This window comes from Harpegnathos saltator, unplaced genomic scaffold, assembly GCF_003227715.2.
Source record: "Harpegnathos saltator strain DR-91 unplaced genomic scaffold, Hsal_v8.6 scaffold10, whole genome shotgun sequence".
NCBI lineage: Eukaryota > Metazoa > Arthropoda > Insecta > Hymenoptera > Formicidae > Harpegnathos > Harpegnathos saltator.
Window position 1 is genome coordinate 440,834 of NW_020229873.1, and position 22,110 is coordinate 462,943.

Consider the following 22,110-nt stretch of genomic DNA (forward strand, 5'->3'; position numbering starts at 1 on the left):
GTCTCTGTCTCTCTCTCTCTCTCTCTCCTCTCTCTCTCTCTCTCTCTCTCTCTCTCTCTCTCTCTCTCTCTCTCTCTCTCCGGATCCAGCCCCGAGGGCCTCTCTCAGCCTAACAAGGACAAACGGGTGCGAGAGAGGCCCATAACTTTATTCGACGACCGTCGAAGACGATGTCGACAACAACACCAACAGCAACAACAACAACAACAACAACAACAACTACTACGACGACAACGACGACGAGGAGGAGGAGGAGGAGGAGGAGGAGGAGGACGACACAGCAGCAGCAGCAGCAGCTGCCTTTGTCCGGATCCGTAAGCGGGATCTCTTGATATTCCCGTCGCGAGTCGCCGCGCAGGCTGCGACCGATGGTTGGCCGTTTTCATCCACTCGCCCCTTGTCCTCGGCCCTTCCATCCTCCCCGCTGCTCCACGCGAGGAGGAGAGAGAGAGGAGAGAGGAGAGAGGAGAGACGAGCGGAGGGACCGGGACGGTCCGGACGAACGATGGAAGGAAAAGGATCGACGGATCTAAGGCCCAGCCTCGACTCGTCTCGTACCGTCCCGTCCCGTCTGTCCCTTAGGTTAGATCGGGCCCCGGCACATCCAAGGCGCCGCCCATTTTTTTATTCCACCCAGCGGAACCCAGAAGAAGCCGCTGGAGCCGATTGATTCATTCCGCCGGCTTTTGCCGCCGTTGCTGCGCCGCGACTGCTCCGTGGCCGCTCGGAGCGCGCGCGCGTGGAAACCGCGGAATTCGCGGGAGCCCGGTTACGAGGGAGGTAGAGAGACGTGTCCAGATTCTGTCGTCGATGCTCACTCGCAGGAATGCCAGGAAGGTCTGTCGTCGCACGAGGATTCCTCATCGGGGGATCCCAGAATCCTAAACGAGGCCTCGGGTGCCGAATGCGCAAAGAAGTCGCTCGCTCGCTCGCTCGCTCGCTCACTCTCGCGAACCTTTTTTCTCGGGCCCGTTCTCTGTGTAGCGGGCTCCGCTTCTCCGTGATATAATGGAACGGTCGTCGCAGGCAGGGAAGAAATTCATTAGAGGTTACTCGCGACTGCTTGATGCGAGATGCCGATTCGACGTCATACGTCGCTTCGGGAGAGTCGACGATTTCGTGTCCTGCTGCCCCTCGCGTCCTGTCGGTGTTCCCCGCGTGCGTAACGCAATTTTGATCGAGGATAACAGCACCGCTTGGATTCCTCACGAATCTGAATTCTATCTAAATGCACGTTATTACGTGTTAAAGAAAGACTGCTTGATCGCTACCTCGGGAATCTTGATAGTCCCCAAAATCTCGATCGTACCTCGCGAGCATTCTTACAAAATCACGAAAAAATTGAACTTCAACTGTTTCAGTGTAAAACACCCCGTAAAATACGCCGGCAAGTATCGGCGCGAGTTTTCCGCCGAATCACCGCCGAATTTCGCGTTGATTTCACGCGCAACGTACAATTAATCGTTTGCGTTACTGCGATCCGTAAAAGTTACCTGTCAGCGAACACGCCGGATGGATCGAAGATCCGGTTGTAAGTTTTCATCCGATATAATTATCAACGTTCAAGAGTCTCGAGCCGGAGCTTAAAACTCGGAGGCACGAAGGTTCGATCCTGATCCCGAGATAGTCTCATCAAGATGGACAATGGGTTCGGCCGACCGGCCGACCGGCCGGTCAACGTTCCTCTCGAGTGTATACCTGAGCGAGAGCCGATGCGTTCCGTTGGCTAGTAATAATCCTTACCTACGAAAACGTGTCTATATATGCCCGCCTATCTATCCATCGGCGGAGGAGATAATTATTTTCCTTTGTACCTGCCTCTCTTTCTCAGGGTGTTCAGCGCGAGACGCCATGCAGAGAGGGAGAAGCCGAACGGTCCACGGTATCGTTTTCGTCTTCCCGAATTAGATGGAGTAAAATGGTGTCCGGTCGCTAACGCCGCCGCCGGCGAGTTTTCTAATTTAATAGCCGTTTCTCCTCCCCCCTCCCGCTCTCTCTCTCTCTCTCTCTCTCTCTCTCTCTCTCTCTCTCTCTCTGTTTCTTTCTCCTGGCTCCTCTTGGATTCGGACGGACTTGGAAATGTCCGAAGCTTGGAGAAATCGGCATTCTGTTGCGTATCCGCCAAGTAGGAATCTCCCGGCCGAAGGAGTTGATCCTTATCGATAATTAATCCGCTGTTGTTGAGTACTGTTAATTTATCAAGCAGCAGGAGAATTCGTCTGCTCGCATAGACGATTCATGAGAAACGACCCTTTGAGGCCGCAACGCGTGACACTTCCTCGTCGTGACGTTTCGCGCCCGGTATGTCGATTGCGCAATCGCGACGAGTTCGTAAGAGCTCTCCAGATGTGTCGCGATGCGCCTCCGTCGATTCTTACGATTTACCGGATGACGGCGCGACCGTCATTTGCACTGACGGGCGCACCGAGTGCACGAGTACAACGCGGCGATTCAACGGTGATTTACGCGATTCGAACACGCTCCTTTATTACCGCCTCTCGTGTGTTTATCGGCGGTAAAGTTTTCGGGATAATGGACGGCATTAGAAAGCCGCGGCGTACCTAAATGTCGCTTAGTTATCCGTCAGTGCTTGCCTTATGGTAAATATACGGGGCTCGAAGTCTCGAGGGGGCGACGAGTCCATAAAATAGAGAGAGGCTCAGAGCGGCAGAGGGAAAAGAAAGAGAGAGAGAGAGAGAGAGAGAGAATACGTCGATCGGTGAGGAAGGACAGTGGGAGGGGAGTCGGAAAGGAGGACAGAAAAGGGAGGAGATAGGGACAGGAATACGGGTGCACACATCTGCCGTTTGCCATAAGGTGATACCAGAAAACCTTCTCGGCTCTCCCTCGTCTCGATGGCGGCCCATAGATCGATCCTGCCCCGTAGGAAACGAGAACGCCTTCCACCGGCGTACGGTGCGCCGCAATTCGTGCCGAGAAACGACCACTGACGCGCGAGGATTTTGTCCCCGCGAAAATGCACGTAGACGGCCGCCGCCGCGGCCGTCTCGAATTGTCAACGCGAATTGTCGATTTCGCAAACGAGAGACAGAGTTTCCCCTTTTCTTCTCTCGTTCTCTCCTTCCCGCGATGTGTCTCGAACTTTACAACGACACCGGCTGAGGTGGTGTCTCCAACTCAATCTTCTCGTCTCTCCGTGTGATTAGAGTTACCTTGGATAATTGGATAATTTATTCCTCGTTGTAACGTTTGGATGGTATCTGGATCGTACACGGAGAAATTATGTAATAAATGACAAGAAGAAATCCGAGAGACGTTCGTGTTAATGTTAACGAGTAAACGTCAACGACGTCGAGATTCGAGATCGTTAAGTCGCCAGATACCGTCCGTCGTGCGATAAATAAGAAAAAGCTCGTTCGCCGGCTGGCGCGTTTTCAAAGCGCACCGTCCTCGCCACCGTGCAGGCTCTGCGACGTGCCAGCGACTTTGGAAAAATTAGCGTCTCGCCCTGCTCGCGTCGTCGCTTAAGCAAACCGTTAAATCGACTGATCAGGCAATTAGGAGGACGACCTGTCGACGGTGCGCGGTACGCGCGGAACTCGACGGAAACTCGCGGCCTGTGTCTCGATACTTCGCAGGTGAATAAATTACCTGTCAACGCGCCAGCCCAGCTCGACGCATCGCGCCATCGCTGGGGCTGGCGCGTGATCGCGTGTACTTGTACGTACACGGGGTATGTCCCAGGAGAGACCGCGTACTTTCTCCGAATACTGCAAATGCGAGCCGGGGGAAGAACGGCAGTCGCTTTGAAGTGTACAAACGACCTCGAAGTTAGAAAATTACAGATTAAACAGCTCTTCGACACGAGAGCGAAGTTCGAAGAACGCTAATGGGATAATCGCGCCTTCGGTTTCCTCAATCAATCGCGAATAAATCTTTCCCTCTCGACGTGGACTCGTGAAAAGTGCAAATTTTCCAACTTGCAGGCATGTGCAAAGTTTCCCTCCTCGCACAGCTCTCGCGCCGCACCGGGGAGGGGGAGAGGGGGAGACTCTCGTGTAATTCAGCCCGAGGTCGTTCGTCTCGCCCCGAGAGAGCGAGTTATCGCTCGACGTCGAAAATTCGTTAAAAAGATGGAGAACGCGACGTTGACGATGAAGTCGGGGAAGGTTCGTTCTCTCGAATTCGCACGGTGTGGAGAAAGCGCGAGATTTTCAAGACGCGCAAGTGGCTGCACGCGCGTGTGCATAGGCGTGTGCAGCCGTCAGCCGCGCGGATTGCGCAGCCCGCGGAGTGTCAGCGGCTCCGTCGAGGTTCGTTAACTCTCAATTTTGCGGCAGGCCGCACGTCGACTCGGCTCGATCGTTTCGTTCGACTTCGCTCGTCGTTATACGTACACGACGCACAAACGACTCGCGCGCGCGCACGATATTTCCACGAGCCGAGCCCTGGCCTCGAGAAAAAAAAAAAAAGAGTCTTCGCGAACGTGCGTTTAATGTTCTACGGCGACCGGTGAATTACAGCTGCGGTCACCGCGGCGATACTCATTAAATCGCCTGAAAATTAACGTCGGCCTTACGGCCGTGAGGCCGCGAACCGCGTGTCCGCGGGTAATCGTGTTCCGCGAAGCGGTTTGGAAAGCCCGACGCGTGATTCGTGCGAAAGAAATCCGCAAGAATCCTCGCGGACCCCGTTACGGCATTTATAGATACCGAAGAAACGCCAGGTGGATTTACAAAATCCACCATGCCGAAGCGGTGCAATCTCAAAATCACGCGCGGAGCAAAGCGTCGTTCGGTCGGATAAGCCAATTTTCCGGCGAGACGCGAACGAAACTTCGATTGAAAACTGCAGAATTCTGTTTCAGTTAACCAGAAATCTCGACAATCGCAACCGAATTCTGGTAACTTTGACCGGGATTTCTGAATTTTTTCCTCTGTGAAATTATAATATTTCATCGTTCCGAGATTCTTTCCTCTCTCTCTCTCTCTCTCTCTCTCTCTGTCCTTCTTCCTTTTCAAATTAATCACGCGATTTCACGTAAAAACTCGAGAAATGTTTATTCACGTAACTCCATTCCGAAGACATTTCCACGCTGCTGGACGCTTCCTTCTGTCTTTCTGCGCAATACGTCGGCATTAATCGCGCGAACGCGATTTCAATCGCGCGGTCGCGCGCGATGCGTAATTCCAGCGATGATGTACAATCGCAGACGGACGACTGTGGCGATACATATTTATGTCGGCGCAAGAACGCGCCGAATTGAAATTCAGTTATTATCCGGACAGCCGGATTCTCGGCTGAAAAAGACGAGGCGCTCGTAAAAATGTGACGTCCTCGGACGTCGGCCAATTATTAATCGTGACACGCGTAGGCGTCCGCCCCTCGACGCGATTTTTGCGCGAAGCGGTCATATTTTATCGCATACGCGACACCGATCGCTGACGTTGTCAATACCGGCACCGACCAGGCTCTTGCCGCGTAATCGCAGAGAAATCATTGGCGCTCGCCAGCGGAAATGTACTCACAAAATTCCGCCGACGCATTATCCATCCGCCGTTTCTCAGCGGACGCGACCGCTAAAAACCGCCGCGATATTTATTCTTCTGCCGTTCGCGCGATCGCGATCGCGCACGCGTTATCCGCATTATCCGTTGAATTCAACGGATAATGATGTCGCGTGTCACCGTGCGCGTGTGCGTGCGATAATGGCACGTCGCCGGGGTGGATTAACGGTGTAACGTTCACGTTTTGTGTAGTACCGGCGGGCATAAAAAGGGCTTGCGTTTTAATCGAATGACTGTGCGATGCAAAAAGTCTGCGCCCTCGCTCGCGCGCTATAAACACACACACACACACACACACACACACATACGTACACGCGCGCGCGCGCGAATACGGGAAAAGTCGCGGTCGCTCGTCGCGGCAAGAAGCGGCGAGACGGTGGAATCGCTCGTAAGGAAGAAGAAACGGCCAGGTAGGGACGCGAAGATCGGAAGGAAAGAAGGCAAGAAGAGATCGTAAGGCGACTCGCGTGCCGACCTCCGCCATGTTTCTCCCGAAGGAGCGCGCTCTAACCGGCGAGCGAAATGAACCGTACTCGGCTCTCGCTGCCGCCGAGAGAGGACAAAAACTAATGGCTTTCACGCTAGCTGGCCGGCCACTCAGGATTAATTAACGAAACAACCAAAAATGGCGACCGTGCGTGCTCGCCGCGTCGCGGCGAGGGGCCGGCGATGCCGTGCGCGTCGTACGGGACGAGATTCTGCGCGTTCTTCTCTCGAGCTCACCACGGGGATACGTATGCGCATAAAATTTGAATGAGAAATCGCGCGGTAGGTACGTGCCGAACGTGAAGATGTAATTAATGCGCGAGCGGGATCCGGCGAATGTGCACGGAGGAAACGCTCCTTGAGACGACTCAATTCTAATAAATCGCGCGATTGTTTCTCGGGGCGAGCCTCTCGCGCGTCTCTCGAGGACGTCAAGAACGGGGCCACGGGATTCGCGAAGGGAAAATGCGACGCTGGTGAAATAAACCGCACGACCGTTCACATGTCGCGAACGCAATAAAAGATAAAACTCACCGAGGTGAAATCAATGAGAAGAGGAATCCGCAAAAGACGCGGATTTCCAATCCAGAAGCCAAATATGCGCGACGCGGTCCTCCGCGTCGCGCACGTCTCAAATCAGTCGTCGGATTAGCGAGCTCGAATATCACCGACGCGTCGCGATTCCTCGGCAAGTTTCCCGCGCGAAAACGGCTTTAGGCGCGTGATCGACTCTCAAAAAACGGCCGACCGGTCGTCGTTCTTTGGTAGCCACGAATGATCCGGGGCCGACTTTCGGCCCTCGGAGGAAGACGTAGGCGAGTCACGCGACAGTTTGACAGACAGACATTAACGATCCACGATGGATCCGCACGATTGCCATCGGCCGATCACGCACGTCGTCGTATCGGCCGGCTTCTCGTAGTCGCGGGTGAGATCGAGATTCGAGGCGACCCTCCTTGTCGTCATCGCGTCCCGCGACGTCGTATTTTCTGATTGTATGCAAACAGACGGCAGGGGAGAAGGGCGGATTTTATCGTATCTCAAGGGGCAGAGAAATTAATTTATTTCCCAAGAAGATGGACGCTCTCCGGTGATAAGGTTGAAAGAAGTCGCTTCTTGGCAAATCCGATTTCTCTGCAAATGGCAAGATTTCCTCCCTTTCTCTCTCTCTCTCTCTCTCTCTCTCTCGCACGCGCGCGCACGCCCACTTGCTATCAGCTCGCTGTTGACATTGAGGCAAAATACAATAGAGGGAGATTTAGTCGAGTTAAATTAAATTTAACGGACGGAGACGGAGCGTAGAGACATTGGCGGGGAGGGGGAGGCGAAGACTTAACTATGAGAAGGAACAGATTTAATTCCTCGCTCGAGAGAACGCCGGTCTTTTTACGCTCGCTGTGACGCGAATCGATTGCGCTGCGAGCATCGTAGGTCATTACGATGAACCAGCTTTAAATGCCGATTGCCGGAATAACGCTAATATCGGCGATTACGCAATGTATAATTACACAGTCGCCGACAAAGAGGATATCATCTCGCGTAATTGCTATTGCAATAAATTACACATATTACAATTTCAGGCTCCATTATACCTCCCATTACACACCGCTCGTTCGCACGCGCGCAATTTTAGTCGGTTATAACTGTGCGTCGGCGTCATTAAGTATTCAGACTCATTATATTTTTATTCCGACAAACGCGCGCTCCCCGTAATTGTTTCGCCGATTCTCCTCGCGACCGGGCATGCGGACGCGCAGGACGCGTCTTCGCATCTGCAGCTGACGACATTCGCACATCCGAATTGATCTCCCGAGCCGTCCCTCGTTACAAAACGCCCATTTGTCATGGCTGCGAAAGTGCATTCGCGCCGAGTTCTTGCCAAAAGTAACACAACCTGCCTGCGCAAGGCGCATGCTCTAAATTCCAGTCTGTTCATTCAGACTGAAGCCCCTTCCATTCGTACGTGAACGTGTCGAGAGTAACGTGATTTCTTCAAGCAGCGAGAAACGTGTAAAAAGAACCAAATTGCAAGAAAAAAGCGAAAAATTGCGAAAAAAATATCTGATTAAATGAAACAATTTTTTCTAGTGAGGTATGAACGACACAGAGAAATTTTGCTTGAAATTATAAGGGTTCGACCTAAATTTAATTAAAATCTCCGAGCAGCATTGTGCGATTTTCGATCGGAACTCCGGAATCGTGCAAACTTCGCTGAAAGACTCGTTCATTCAACCAAACACTTTTTCTCTCTCTCTCTCTCTCTCTCTCTCTCTCTCTGCGCTCCACGCGCCTAAAAGCAACACCCTCGCGTGCGCGCAGCGACGAGATCGACGACTCGCGCGTTGACGATCGCAGACAAGCCCGAGCGTGAAATCGTCCAAGAGAACCCGAAGAGAGCAGCCCCCTCCCCCGGCCAGGAAATTCAGCCGGGCCCGATCCCGCGGGATGAGAGCGGGATAACATCCTCTCCGAGACGCGGGGAAGACGCGCGCACGCTTGTATTCGGCGCTCTCGCTCGCTCACTCGCACGCACGCACGCACGCACGCACGCATGCATGCACACGCTTCGAGTGTCTCGAATGGCGCGCACCTCGCATGGTGGTTTCCACACGCGTAATCACCTGTCTCGTCCATCATAAGGCCCGTACCCGGCCAGATGTAATATGCCGTGGCCCACGCAAAACCCGTCCGACATCCCAACGTTTCAACACACGCCCACGAACGGTCGGCTCGCTTTCAAAATGTCGTAAGTCAAATTGCCCCGGAGTGCACCGTTTCATCATCCGGACGCGCGGGCAGCGGCGCGCGGCTCTGCGTGTCGCGCTCCTCCGTTCCTCCGTGTATGCGTGTGTACAAGCGGGGCCCGCGGATCCGCGTCGGGCCCTGAGCGCGAGCACGAGAGCACAAACGCGTGGGCGTACGGCGTGTAGTACGTGTGACCGACGGACAGGCATATCCGCGATCAAATGTACGAGATCGCTGATTAGCCGCCGCGCCGCGCTCGGAGTAGATCCACTCGCGGGTAGATATTTCCGCGCGCGCCGGACAGCGAAGGGAGAAGGATGCAGGGGGGAGGAGAGACGAGAGAAGCGGGTCCGGCGGAAGGAATCGGCAAGGGTTCGCCGCGCGTTCTCTCGGCCTCTCGTCGAAGGCTCAATTCGGCAGGCTCGGCAACTGCTCGGCAACTTGCAGTTTCGCTGCGGCGCGCATTTATTTCCCTCTAAACGCGCCGCGCGATGCGAGCGTCTCTCGATCGAGTCACGATCAACGGGAAGCCAAGGAGAAAAATGAGCCGGTGCGGCCGCAATGGGAGCCGATGAAACGTGCTGACGGATATGTGTAGGTCAGATTTCATCTCTTCACACCGCGCGGCTTCAACCCTCTCGCGGTCGCCGCGCGGAACGCGCGCGACGTTTCCGTACCGTTAAGAATGTACGTCGAAAGCGTGATTTGTGTCTCTCGCACGTGGCGGACGACAGCGTATCTCCGCCGACATTCGAGCACGGAAACGTAACTCGCTCAATTAACATAGATTAGGGCATATCGCACGCCGGGGGGAACCTGAGATGGGAGTACGCCAGAAATATGATACATATCGTATATCTAAGACGCCGAGATTGGCCGTTTTCACCGTCGTCGCGGCGCTGTTTCAACCGAGTGAAAAAAGAGACAAGTCCGGAGAGGCGAGGCCTCTCCTCCTTGGCCGGCGTGTTCGCTTCGAAGTGTGTTACCTGTGTGTGTGTGTGTGTGTGTCAGTCCCGTCTCGTCGGGAGTTTTCGGGTATCGATTGGCGAGAATTTTTTTCAGTTGACTGAGACGCTCGAAATTAACGTCGAGTCAGGCACGATCGTTTCAGTCAATCATCTTGATCCGATCAATTATATATTGATCGGCCGAGTGCAAGAGTCCTGATGGGTCTCGCTGTAGAAAACTGGACCGAGTAATTTCCCCACTTGCCCATTCTCGTCGTTATTTTCTGCTGTACTATTGCACACAACCTATTGCACAGAATTGTTGCAGTGCGGCCATGAAACTGGATCAGTCGTGTCTTTGAGAAAGCCATCAAAACTTTTGCACTCATCCGATGAATGGTGTGAATTTGTGGACTATCGACTTGCCGATTATCCCAGTCGGTTGACACGTCCGAGAACCGACCCCAGTCGCGTCTCTCCCCTTTCTCACTGCATCATTTCGACGCGATATCGAGCGAGCGGCATTTCTCCCAGCTGGATCCAGCTTGGATCCGCGCGATATCCGAAAAACGTGAGCGGTCCCCGGTGTGGCATGCGTAAAATTTGATAGGCGCACACGCGCCTACGTGGCGCCTAAAACGCAAAGTCCCGCGATAAATTGTCGCCGAGGTATCAATAACCCCGATATACGCCGCTTCAGCTCCGGCTAATAGTCGCTGCGCTCCGCGCCGCGCCGTGTCGCAACGCTTCGCTTCGCGGCCAGGCTCGACTCGTTCTCCCGGACGCGCCGCCGGTCGACTTTGAATAACGATCCATGACGAATTCGGCGGACAGCCCCACCTGAGCCGTCTTAACAGCTGGCATTTATCCGGCAACGGTCGCATTTGCATGAGACGGCTAGAGACAACGGGGAGGAGGAGAGTCCGGGAGGCGGCCGAGTATCGACGCGCGGAGAGAATGCGATCGCGCGCTGGAAAAGCGTGAAAATTTCGGAACTCCGGTATAAACAGCGTCTCGCGCGCGCGGGTGGCCGCCCCTCCCCTCCCTTCGCCTCCCCTTCGCTCGCTCGCTCGCTCGCTCCTCTTCCTTCCTCTCGGCCCGGACAAACGGTCCATCTTCGTCGTTTCACGCCGAGTTACGCGTCTTTCCGCCGCGACGGCGGCGTCCATCGCGCGCTCCTTCCTCTCTCCTTGACCGCGTCTCGCGCGCAATGAAGCGCGCGCGCGCGCGATTATGCGCAGCGCAGTTCATCATGAAAAGCGGAGCCGTGGTGGAAGCGACGCGTTTCGAATGTCGATACCGTAACCGAGAATTATGCCGATAACGATCGCCGCGACGTGCTACGCCCCGGCCGTCGGTACGTGTCCGCCGGCGTAATTAATCGCACCGACGTCTTTATGCGCGTTTTCCGCGCGCTCCGACGCGCAATTTGCCCCGTGATCTATCGGCGCTCGGATTGAGATTCCACTCGCGGCGAGCGACGCGCCGTCAGCCGACGCGGTATAATCGTCAATACCGTTCTGTACGATTTGCCACGGAATAAATAATTGGTCTCTCGTGATTCGCACAACTGTGTATGATTTATCCGACATAAAAGCGGGAGTTTGAATAAAAGAAAGGAAAAAAATTCTTCGTCCGCGAACGATCGTGGTCGCGCTCGTCCTCGAGCGGCATCGAGGACCAAAAACTCGCGCGATCGACTCGCGAGATAAACTCGCCGCCTTTAATTATGACGGATGGTCGGTCCACGAATCGATCCCAGAAATCGCCGTTCTCAAGCGTAAAATCTCAGATACGGCGAAGTGTATATTTTTGGTAACGAAAGGGCTTCGACCGCGTTCGGCCGGGCGGCCGCTCTAACATCAAGGATTACTTTTCCATCCCTTTTCCCAAGTGAAAGTAAAATTATTCGTGTCAATTTACTTGCATTGTTCGAGCCCGTGCCTTTTACAGAGATGCCGCGCGTAGAAAGGAAGTGAAACTCTGCAATAAAGAAGTCGAAGAATAGGCAAATGTTGCCCGTAACAAACAACGAAGCTTTCTCGCATTCCTCTGCAAGGCGCGATGTACACAACCGTGATTTGTACGAAGGTACGAAAATCCGAGAGTCAGTAATTCCGCGTGAAGATCCGCAGACGAATAGTCGCTCGCATGGCATTCACATCGCACAGAGTGCCGAGATAGGAGAGAAACGCGAGGAAATTGATGAGAACTTGCTCGCAGCGTGTCTCCCGAAATGTAACGCGGGATGCAATTCTTACCGAGTCCGCTGCTGCTGCTTCAATGTGACGAAAAAATCGCGCGCACTATCGTTGTAAATTTAATGACCGATTCAATGCAACACGAATTGCAACACATATTTGATAAATGTAATCGAGACAGTCCATAAAGCTCCCGTTATCGATCGCTTCTCACCTCGCGATGATCTCGAAGGTCCATCTGCAGGGTGCGCGCTCGCTCGTTATTCGCTGCGCTCACGCCTCACGCCGCGGCGGATACTCGAACAGTCATCATCGATTTCGAAAATAATCCATGCAGTCGGAATCCGACGATCTGTGGAACCCTCCTCGGTCGGAGGAGCGGAGGAGAGGAGAAAATAAGGAGGGACAGAGAGGCAGCCGCGACGTGTCTCGGCTGCAATCGGTAAAAACGATTTCTGCGAATGAGAGAAGGTGTAATTCCGCGTTACACGTCGCTCTTTAAGACCGCGCGTCGTCCCGCCCATATCCGGCCCGGCGTTTCCGCTCGCGAAAAGCACCGGATTTTACGGATAGCCGCGGAGAGCACGCGGCGGAAAGGGTGAAAGGGGGAGGATGAGCAGAGGGGGGAGGACGAGGAGGAGAGAGTGCGCAAAAAAAAAAAAGAAAAAGAAGCAGAAACCAAACGCAAACACACGTATAGCCGCGCGCTCGCCAACACGCGCGGCCAAGAACCAGCCGGCCGGATCCGCACGGGTAAATACGCGCGGACACGCCCGTCGCAATTACACGAGTGCCTGCAAGTATAATGAGGCGTGCGTCTCATTGTGATTTATGCAACAGCCTGGGCGCGCGGAAGGAACCACCTCTCCGGCCGGCCGGCGAATTTGCGCGGCCGAAAAGCACGGCTGGCTGTCGCGCGCAGGATCATCGCATCTGCGATGTCGCTGCAGGAAAACGCGGGGGGGGGGGGGGTTCGGGATGTGCCGGTTTGAGCAGATGCGGAGCTAGACGCTAGAGCGAGAGGAGAACTCCAGTCTAATTCTAAACCGACATGAATCTCACGAATATATTAATTTTCCTCCGCTTCTTGAAGCAATTTTCCTTTCGCTTTTTGTTCTCGGCTAAAATATGTGGAGGACAAATTGACAAGTATTAGGATCAGCAATGGCGGCACGTTGTAGCCTGAACGTGGAATCTAGTGAATATCGCGATTACGGGAGGGTTGGATTGTATCAATATCAGGTCGATCTGTCCCGAGAGAGAAGCACTTTGCGACTGCCCGATCTCTTTGTCTCACAGATACGCAGCACGACACGTGACGTGATGCGTTGTTCTTCGAGTCGATATCGAGATATCCGGCTGCTGCGTCTCGGACAAGTACACGTAGTTATCGTCGGACGGCGCAATTTCGCGAGAGGGAAAATACTCGGCGTGTAAAGCGGCTGTTCTCGCGAGAGTGTTCGCGTATACCGTAATTAAATGTAAATTCGCCGCCCACTTGCCGCGATTGATTCGCAAATGTCTCGTAATGGGCCGCTAGGAAGGTCAATTTGTTGGTCGCGCGCGCGCGTTAAATATGCAATCACGGCGGATCATCGTCGGTTTCGCGAACGAGGAGGTTTCGCATTACCGGCGATCCCGGCCGCGCGGCCAATCGTCGCGACGCGACGCGACGCGAGAGAGATATTAACCCTAAAGGATTGTAAATATCAATGCGTAATAAATTACGCTGAATAGGCGAGATTATAGGTGGCCGACCGGTGATTTAGCGAGCAATTTTTGCGCACGGCCGACGCGTCGTGTAATACTCCGTCATTAATACTTCTTTCTGCCCTTTGTGCCGTTCATGCGCGTCGAAATAATAATATTTTTAGTACAGTCCGCCTCGAAATTGCACGCGCGCGAGCGAGCGAGCGAGCGAGCGAGAGAGAGGACATGCGGCACCGCGAAGTCTCGTATCCGCCAAGAATCTGCCGTTCTCTTCTCGTCGATCGCTCCGAAAAAATGCGAGCGTAATGGAAATTGTACATTACTCGCCAACTCCGACGTTACTCCGCTCGTAACGTAATTTCTCCGCCGGCGCGTAATGAACGTCGGACGCGCGTCGAACAGCTCGCCGGCCCACCACGGCGTCTCGTCGTTCGGCGCGAAAAAATATTGCAACGACGCGGGGGAGAAGAAGCAAGCGGAAGAAAGAAAAAGACGAAAGCGGGAAGATTCGGGAAATCGCGAGAAAATTCCCCGACGCCTCGCTGGTCGGCCGGCCGGCTCAATCTTCACCGCGCGCGTCGCCGCGAGGCGATCGCCGGCTCCTCGCGGGAATTATCCGCGAGAGAGTACGAATAATACACGGCGAATGCAAATAATAGTCGGGAAACGTGGACGGCGATCGAGCAACGCCTCCTAATAACGTTAAGATAGACACGTAACAGATATAAGATGATAAATCGCCGGTGGACGCAGTTTCATAAATCCGCAATCTTATCTCAACATCGCGTCGTTAATCTCGAATCGACTACGGCGAAATACAGCAGGCGCGACGCGAACGCTCGTTCGTTTTCCTTCGTGTGTGTGTGTGTGTGTGTGTATGTGTGTGTGCGTGTGTGTGTATGTGTACGTATCTTAAACGATAAATTGATCGACCTAAACAACTCGTCAAAATGCTGACGCACGACCCGCCCGACATGACAGGCGTCATGGACCTCGCGTGTCCCGCTCGGCCGGTTTAATACTATTCGGTTACATGTATTATTCAATCAGCCAATAAGAAGGAAAACACGCGATTTATGCGATCTATGCGGGCGAGCGTGTCAGGCACCTCGGCGTGGGTGGACAGATTGCGTGAATCGTCTTAAATTATGAATGTAGACGTTGGAGCGTCTAATGGGAATACGTCGGCGGGACGATTTTTCTCCGACGGATTAATTGACGCGGATTCTCCGGACAATACGCTCGAAGACGCTTTGTCACGCCTTCGTTCGGAAGGCTTCACTCTTCCGGGCTTGATTCGCAGGGACGCGCGAATCACGTCCTCACGTCCGCCATCTCTGACTCGCGGAGAATCACCGCGCGATGCGCGCGGTGTGTCTCTTTCACGCTAATTCGCGCAGCGCCGCGCGTTAAATAAATGTTGAGCAAACGTTGGAGCCGTGCGCGCGTCGGGAACCGTAACGGCCAAGTGTGGGAGGAATTATATCGTCTCGGCAACAGCGAGACACGCTCCTCCACCATGTCTGGACTCCCTCAGTGACTCATGAGTCCGCGGAAAATATCGCGCTCCGGTCCGGCTATCAAAGTGTAGTTTCGTTCGTCGGTTCGGGCCTCCGCTCGTGAATAGTACGTAATCGGCCGTAATAATGAGCTCTTTACATCCAGATTACATGCGCGGCTCGGGATGGCGTGCGGCCGGGCTTACAAGCGCTATAAAGCAATAAAAGTCGATTCGCCTTCTGAATACCCGGCCGGTGATGTATCGCTACTTAGCGCCCACGTAAATGCTCTCTCTCTCTCTCTCGCTCTCTCTCTCTCTCTCTCTCTCTCTCTCTCTCTCTCTCTCTCTCTCTCTCTCTCTCTCTCTCTGTCTGTCTGTCTGTCTGTCAGTCTGTCGATCTGTCTGTCTCCCGAAAAAGGGAGGGAGTATATACCTGGCAGTCTCGCGTTTTATCTATTTTTCCCTCCACCCTCAGCCCCCGCGGTCGCCAACGCCGCAGATCGTCGAATTCGACGAGCGGGAACGCGTCGACATTGCTCGCTCGAGCAAGCAACGAGTTGCGATGTTCACTCCCGGTCTCGTTCTCCGCACGCACGCAATCAGCGTATTCTTCACCGAAAAGTGCCATACTTGCGACTGATGGTTCAGTCGGAAGCGTAACATTGCGACCGGTATTGGTCTCGCTGGAAGGATCGGTCGAAGCAATGTGAATCCACTGAAGATCAGTTGTAAATATATTCACTGATTGTCGGTGAGACGCGCACTGACCGATTCAATCGCATACTTTTTCACCGATTTACTTGAAGAAAGTAGGCATCTCCGCGTCGCGGGTCAATTTTCATTTCGATCGCGATTACTGTTTCTCCAAATTACTCTTCAATTATTGTCACTCGGATAAATCGAGGTGGATGAAAGTTTCGACGTTTCGACTCGATGAGCCCGAAGGTTTCGCGAAGATTGGTCGGCGAGAAATGTCCGCGGCAGGACGTAGGATAATTATGAATGATGTTGACGCTATGATATGACGATGATATTTACGTTATGAGACGGCGAAGTTTTTCCGGACCTTCCCGCTCGCGCTCGATATCGTCGAGGAATCGCTGGTATTGGAAGCGAATGAATCTTCCGAGTCGCGCGGATCGGCCGGTCCGCCGAATATCATGCTCTTCTTCTTGCACGACCTCGCGCTACATTCCACCAAGGTGCTGTCGCACTTCTTCAAGTCGCACTTGAAGCCGAGCGCTCGTCTCGTCTTGAGGTCGTCCCTCAGCTGCAAGCAGAAGGACTTGATCCTGGCCAGGGTGCGCGTGGCCACCTTTTCGAAAAACGGCGAAAAACGCGTTCTGTCGGAAGTCGCTCATTGAGATTCCGCGACTCGAGCAAAAATATTCTGGCGCGCAGGAGGGGTGAGAGAGAGAGAGAGAGAGAGGCGAAGACGAAAAGAAGAAGAAGAAAGACCTGTAGCTTCTCCGACGTCCCTTTCAGTTTCGTTTTCACCTGGCCGGACGGTGGTGTCTCCGCCAACGGTTTTGTCTCGAGCTTCTTTTCACCGGAGGATGATTCACGCAACGTTTGCGGTTTGCAGGCCGACGTTCGAGCACTGAAATGCACGCGAAACGGCACGATCGGCATCGGTACACGAGCAGTCGCGGTTCCCTCGAGACGAGAAACGCGAGACGATCCTCGAGCGAGTTGGTTAATTAACGCGCTGCGCTTCACTCTTCGCGGCACTCCTCGACACGGCCGAATCTCAGAAGTTACGATAACGAACGATCGTACCCGAAATGAAGCTGCTTGAAAAAAAAAAAAAAAATCGATTCCACCGGGAAGTCAAAATAATTGGAAATCGATCGATTTTGTAATTTCCGTAAGGTAATCATTAACCTATCTATCCTTATCCTTCAGCGTTGACTCCTCGATGCAAAAGTGCAGAGAAAAGAAACAATAACATCGACTCGACCGAGGTTGCAGGCCGCGCTGCCTCGGCGAGAAGGACGATCGCGAGATAAACGGCGTACCCTTCCGGGACGGTTTCTTTATGTTTCCTGCATGATTTCGAGCAGCTGCCTCTGGAGGAGGATAACTTAATTCTCCTCGGAAGCTTGCATGACTCCGTGAATCGTCCTTCGTCAATCGCCGAGGTACCCTCCTGCTCCTCCTTCGAAGACGCTTCCGGTAATTCGGTACTCGAGGTAAAGATGGACTCGTTGGAAGATGTCGATTTTCGTTCTCTTCCTTCCATCTCGAGTTTCGGCGAGGGACGTTCGGTTGGAAGCTCTTGGAAGCCGCGTTTGTGCTGCTGCTGCTCCTCACCTCAGGTTTCGCTCAACTTCGCGTGGAAGACGTGTACTCGGACGAAGTGCTCGGGGTCGGTAGCGGAGATCGCAGTAGCGCCGGTTCGCGAAGGATCACGATGGTCTTCGAACCCATTTTCAACTCGTTATCGACAGCAGGGGCCGGCGGACTCCTCGCTATTATAAGGACCTTCTCCATCCCGCGTGTCTAGACGGTTGGCGGGCGAATTTATACGCGCCGTGTTATATCGCTTCGCGTGCATTCGCGTAAGATTTGTGTCGAATAGTCGATAACGAGACACGGCGGCGTGGTCTAACCTCACCTGCTCACGTTTGCTCGAGCACCACTTGCAAACATCATTGAACTTCTTCCTGAAATACCTGAGGAATTTAAGAACCCTGAGATGCACCTGCGAAATTATGGAGTGTTTCGGTCGCGGCGGAGAAGCTTCGGAAAAACATACGGGCGAGCGGCCGACGAGTCGCGGATTGATAGTTGAACGACGTGAGACTCGACTCGAGTCTAATCGATACCAGTGCGCTTTATATATAGATCAATCGTGTGAAACGAGTCGAAGTAATTAGGTATACAGAATGAGGAAAAATCGTTCACGAGAGACAGAAATAATTAGGAGTGAATTTCACATATTTGTATGGAATCTTTAGGCGTTTATTACATTTCTGGAGTACAAGCTGGAGTAACCGCGAGATTTACGCGTGTCCTTGAATAGCGCGCCGACCCTGCGAACGTCAGTCCCTGCTTTTGGTCTTGGTAACTCTCGTCGGAGACTTTTGGACGCGATAAACGATCTTCTCGGTGACCATTTTCGTTCGTGGCTTATGGCTCGTCGCGCTTCTGGACGGGAAGTCCTGAAGGCGGAAGGAAGGCGGCAAGTAATCCACGCAGTAAGATATCGCAGAGGGAAATTGGCGAATATACTCGACGCGGATATACTCGACGTGCGTACCTCGTTCAGATCCACGTTCGACGTGAAATCGACGGTGATGTGCTTGGTGCTTCCGGTATTCTCGCTACTGAACGTTTCCCGGGGCCTCGACGTGTCCTCGTACATTGTCTCCGCGTTTTGGCCGTACCATACTTCTCTCGGCGGCGCAACTGAAAACCGCGTGTCGAGGGTGATTTTGGCAAAGCTGACCTTGTGTCTGCTGATTTAACGACGGTCACATTATACCATTCGACCTGTCAGTCCTTTTCTCTTTCCTCTCCTGCGATCTGTCGCGCGTTTCCTTGGACCTGTACGGCCGATCCGGCGCTCTCTGTTCGCCGCTCCTGCCTTCCCGCGTCTCCGTCCAAATATCCGAAGCAACAGTATTCTGCTTGCTCCTCGTAGCCGTTTTGGCGTATCGCTGAGTCTGCGGATCTGCTTGCCTCTCGCTGCTACGAAAGAAATTATCCTTCCCGAGATATTCTATCGATAGGACTTTCCTATCAACGTGTCGTGAATTTTCTTGCTCAATTTTCGCGAGCGGTTCCAACGTGCCGAATCTTAACGAACGTTCCCACGAACACGCTGACGCGAATGCCAAACGTCGTCCAGGTTGGACAGGACTTACCTCCCGACTTCGATCAACGTCGATTTCATATCGATGCTGTAACACGGAACCGTACACTCGTCCGCGCGTTCCTCCCAAGGAGGATCCGTGCACTGCTCGGCACATTTCATTTCACTCGTCTGTTCCCTCGAGGAAGCTCGGGAGTTTCGGAAGCTGAAGTAAGCGACGTTGGATCCTTTCTTCGGCGTGGACGTGAAACGACGCGGTGCCTAGCGAGAGAAGAGTTACGTTAATTTTGCCCCCTTTTACCTTTCTTCAGATCGTTAAATTATCGTGCTTGTTCACTCGTTGAACACTCGTCACTCGTTTTTCAATCTGTAACTAACGAGTTCCGATTTAAGTACGACTGAAAATTTTAATTCAATCGTCTCGAATTAATTGATTAACTTCCCCGAGCGGAGAGAAAGCGCACCTCGTCGATTCCTTCCTCGCGCAGCATCAAAGTAACCGATGATCCGTTCAAAACCCCGTGAAGATGAGGCGATTTTTCCTGGCAACAATTGACCGACTGTTCCTTCAGCATCTTCCACCAGGAGCTCTCGTCTCCCAAAAACGCCCTGATCCTTTCTATGTCCAGCAGGCAGCTCTCCGTGGCGTCGTGAGCGTCTTTCAAGTCGGTTATCTCGGTATCCACCGGCTGCTCCAGCACCGAGCGCTTCTGCTCAACTTTTTCCTGAATTTTTATCGAAATACCGTGTGTATAAAACTAAAAATTTCCGCAACCGCTTCTTCTCTCTCTCTCTCTCTCTCTCTCTCTCTCTCTCTCTCTCTCGATCATCTGATCGATCCGTAACTGGTAAATTACCGCTTTGTCGTATCTCGATCTTTCGAGGTCCTGAACGCTCTTGTCCAGTTCTTGAATTTTGCTAACGAGACGGTCGACATTGTAGGAGCGCGAGGAGTCGTATTCGGGCCTCGAGTTCGTGCCGACTTTGGCGTTGCACTTCCTCAGGTCGCAGAATTCTCGTCGTCTCGTGAGGTACGATCGGTAACGGCTCTCCCAAACTCGCGGGTCGGAAGTAGTTGGCGGGGCAAGACGAGTGCATATCCTGCACGGAGGTTCCTGCGCGGAGGCGGCGAACGGTTTTACATTCGAGAGACGATTTCGAGCGACGCATCGTGAAGGATACACTTATGACGCAGCGCGTGAGCACGTCTCCCCCTCCCTACGGCCTATCGAACATTCTCGCGGATAAGTCCGTGTCCGCGGCGGTATGCGCGAGAAACGTAGGACGGATCTCATACGTGCCATCCAGAGGTTAGAAATGTTCGGTATTTTTCTTATTTCCAGCGGTCCTCGATATCACGCGCCGTAAGATCTCGCCACGTCATGTTCGGACATATTCCTGGTTCGCAGGATGCGCTCTCGAGGTCGCTTTCGCTATCGGGTTCTTCTCCTCGGGTAACTCTCCCGCGACGTTACATTTTCACTTATAAAAATTTAGATTGTGCCCACGGTGAGGTAAAAACGCGAGACGACGCGATGTATCGCTCTCGCGAAAAGGGAGAACTTCACGCAGAGTCATCGCGTAACGTGAGGGGGAACCATTTTGAGACCTGGCAGCAGAATCGCGTCGTTATTCTTCGGTAAACTTTCCTCACGGTACAACATTTAATTTGGAGAAAATATTTCGCTGGTGATTATTCGCCCTCGCAACATAATCACATTACAAATTTAATCCCGGACAAAGCGGCGAGCGCTAAATTGCGGATCCTTATCGATGAAATTCATCCTTTAAGGGACGATAACATCGTCTCGTGCCTCACGCGGAGGGATCGGCGATCCGTAATGGGACACACACCGCGTCTCCGACGCGGATAATCTGCCCCTTGAAAAATGGTCCAGCGGGCTCACGCGGCTACTGAAAAATGAACACGGCGTTTGTATTATCGCGACGCTCATCCCGAAAAACGCACTTTGTAGCCACCACGACGTCATGCTTTACACGCTTCTCCCCCTCGCGACACAATGCGGACTCCCATCGCACTTAATAGCGGCCATCGACCACGCGTTCGCCCGCTCTTTGAACGAACAACAGAATACAAGCGCGGAGCGCTTAACAAATCGCGTGACGTTCCTCAGACATCGCGCTAGCGTGTAATTCTCGCTCTCGCAAAAAGCTCCATAATACGCGACATAATGATAAATAATTACTACACAGAATTGATCGTATTCATATACAACACAATCAATTTTACACAATATAATTCGCCACTGAGATTTCCCTCGGTGGACAAAAAGACTTTTCTCGCCAGGTCGCTTTTGTACACATTTCATTATATTTATATAAAAAAAAAAATATATATATATATAATGTATATATAATTGTATTATATAATCTTTATAATAATTCAGATAAAAGAATTATTACAATATAATTTGTGCGACACAGTTTGATATTCGGGAGCGCAGAGCACGAGGCGTCACAATCGTTATTACAATCTGCCGCTACAAGACGGATCCGTCGCGCCAGCATGTTCCCCGGTACCTAAGCTCGCGTGAAGATCGTTGAACGCCTCGCGGGTGATCCCGTGGGTCGAAAAGTCGAGGCGAAGTGAAAAGAAGCGAGAGCCCGTAAACGGCTCGTTTACGCGACCACCCCCGAAATCGAACGTGTCTCTACCCCGAGATCTTCCCGCAATCTCGCAGGCGTATAATTGCATTGTTGTGACGTGAGCCGCGAGAGCCACGCTCGCTCGCACGACTGACTCACAATGAGGAAACATGGAAAAAAGTCAACGCGAGATTAGCCTGGCCGGGCTGAGAAATCGGGATAAAATTTCGACCCTCTCGAGAGAGCGTCGCGCACCGTCGTGCTTTTCTATTCATTCGCAAAGGAGCGTGTCACCTAACAACGCCACGGGCTGGGTCCCGACGCGATGGGACGCTGTTTCCTCGCGAACACGCTATAAGACACCGCTCGCAACGAAATTGGATCATTCAGGTGCAAAGCAGGCCCGGGGGGACCTCGCGCCGCTCTCGCTTCCGCTTTCAATGCCGGCCGATTTTTCAAGCGTCGCCGCGTTGTCTTTTTCTCGAAGGAAGAGAGAGAGGGAGGGAGGGAGAGAGAGAGAGAGAGAGAGAGAGAGAGAGAGAGAGAGAGAGAGAGAGAGAGAGAGAGA

The 22,110-nt window shown here is 53.0% G+C and overlaps 1 protein-coding gene across 1 annotated transcript; it reads right to left on the reverse strand.

Moving 5' to 3' along the window:
• Positions 1 to 18,074: 18,074 nt before the first annotated feature.
• Positions 18,075 to 20,398, reverse strand: LOC112588335 (uncharacterized). Its single transcript, XM_025297868.1, has 6 exons — positions 19,793 to 20,398; positions 19,400 to 19,660; positions 18,988 to 19,196; positions 18,606 to 18,811; positions 18,381 to 18,529; positions 18,075 to 18,282 (listed from the first exon to the last, which is right to left on the reverse strand). The coding sequence occupies exons 2-6, from the start codon at positions 19,508 to 19,510 to the stop codon at positions 18,163 to 18,165; spliced, it is 795 nt and encodes a 264-aa protein (XP_025153653.1). The 5' UTR covers positions 19,511 to 19,660; positions 19,793 to 20,398; the 3' UTR covers positions 18,075 to 18,162.
• Positions 20,399 to 22,110: the final 1,712 nt, after the last annotated feature.

Coding starts and splice junctions, on each gene's coding strand:
- LOC112588335 (XM_025297868.1), bottom strand. CDS start 19,510: ATGCTGAAGGAACAGTCGGTCAATTGTTGCCAGGAAAAATCGCCTCAT. Junction 19,197..19,399: donor GCGAGGAAGGAATCGACGAG/GTGCGCTTTCTC, acceptor TTCTCTCGCTAG/GCACCGCGTCGTTTCACGTC. Junction 18,812..18,987: donor ACGTTGATCGAAGTCGGGAG/GTAAGTCCTGTC, acceptor TTTCTTTCGTAG/CAGCGAGAGGCAAGCAGATC.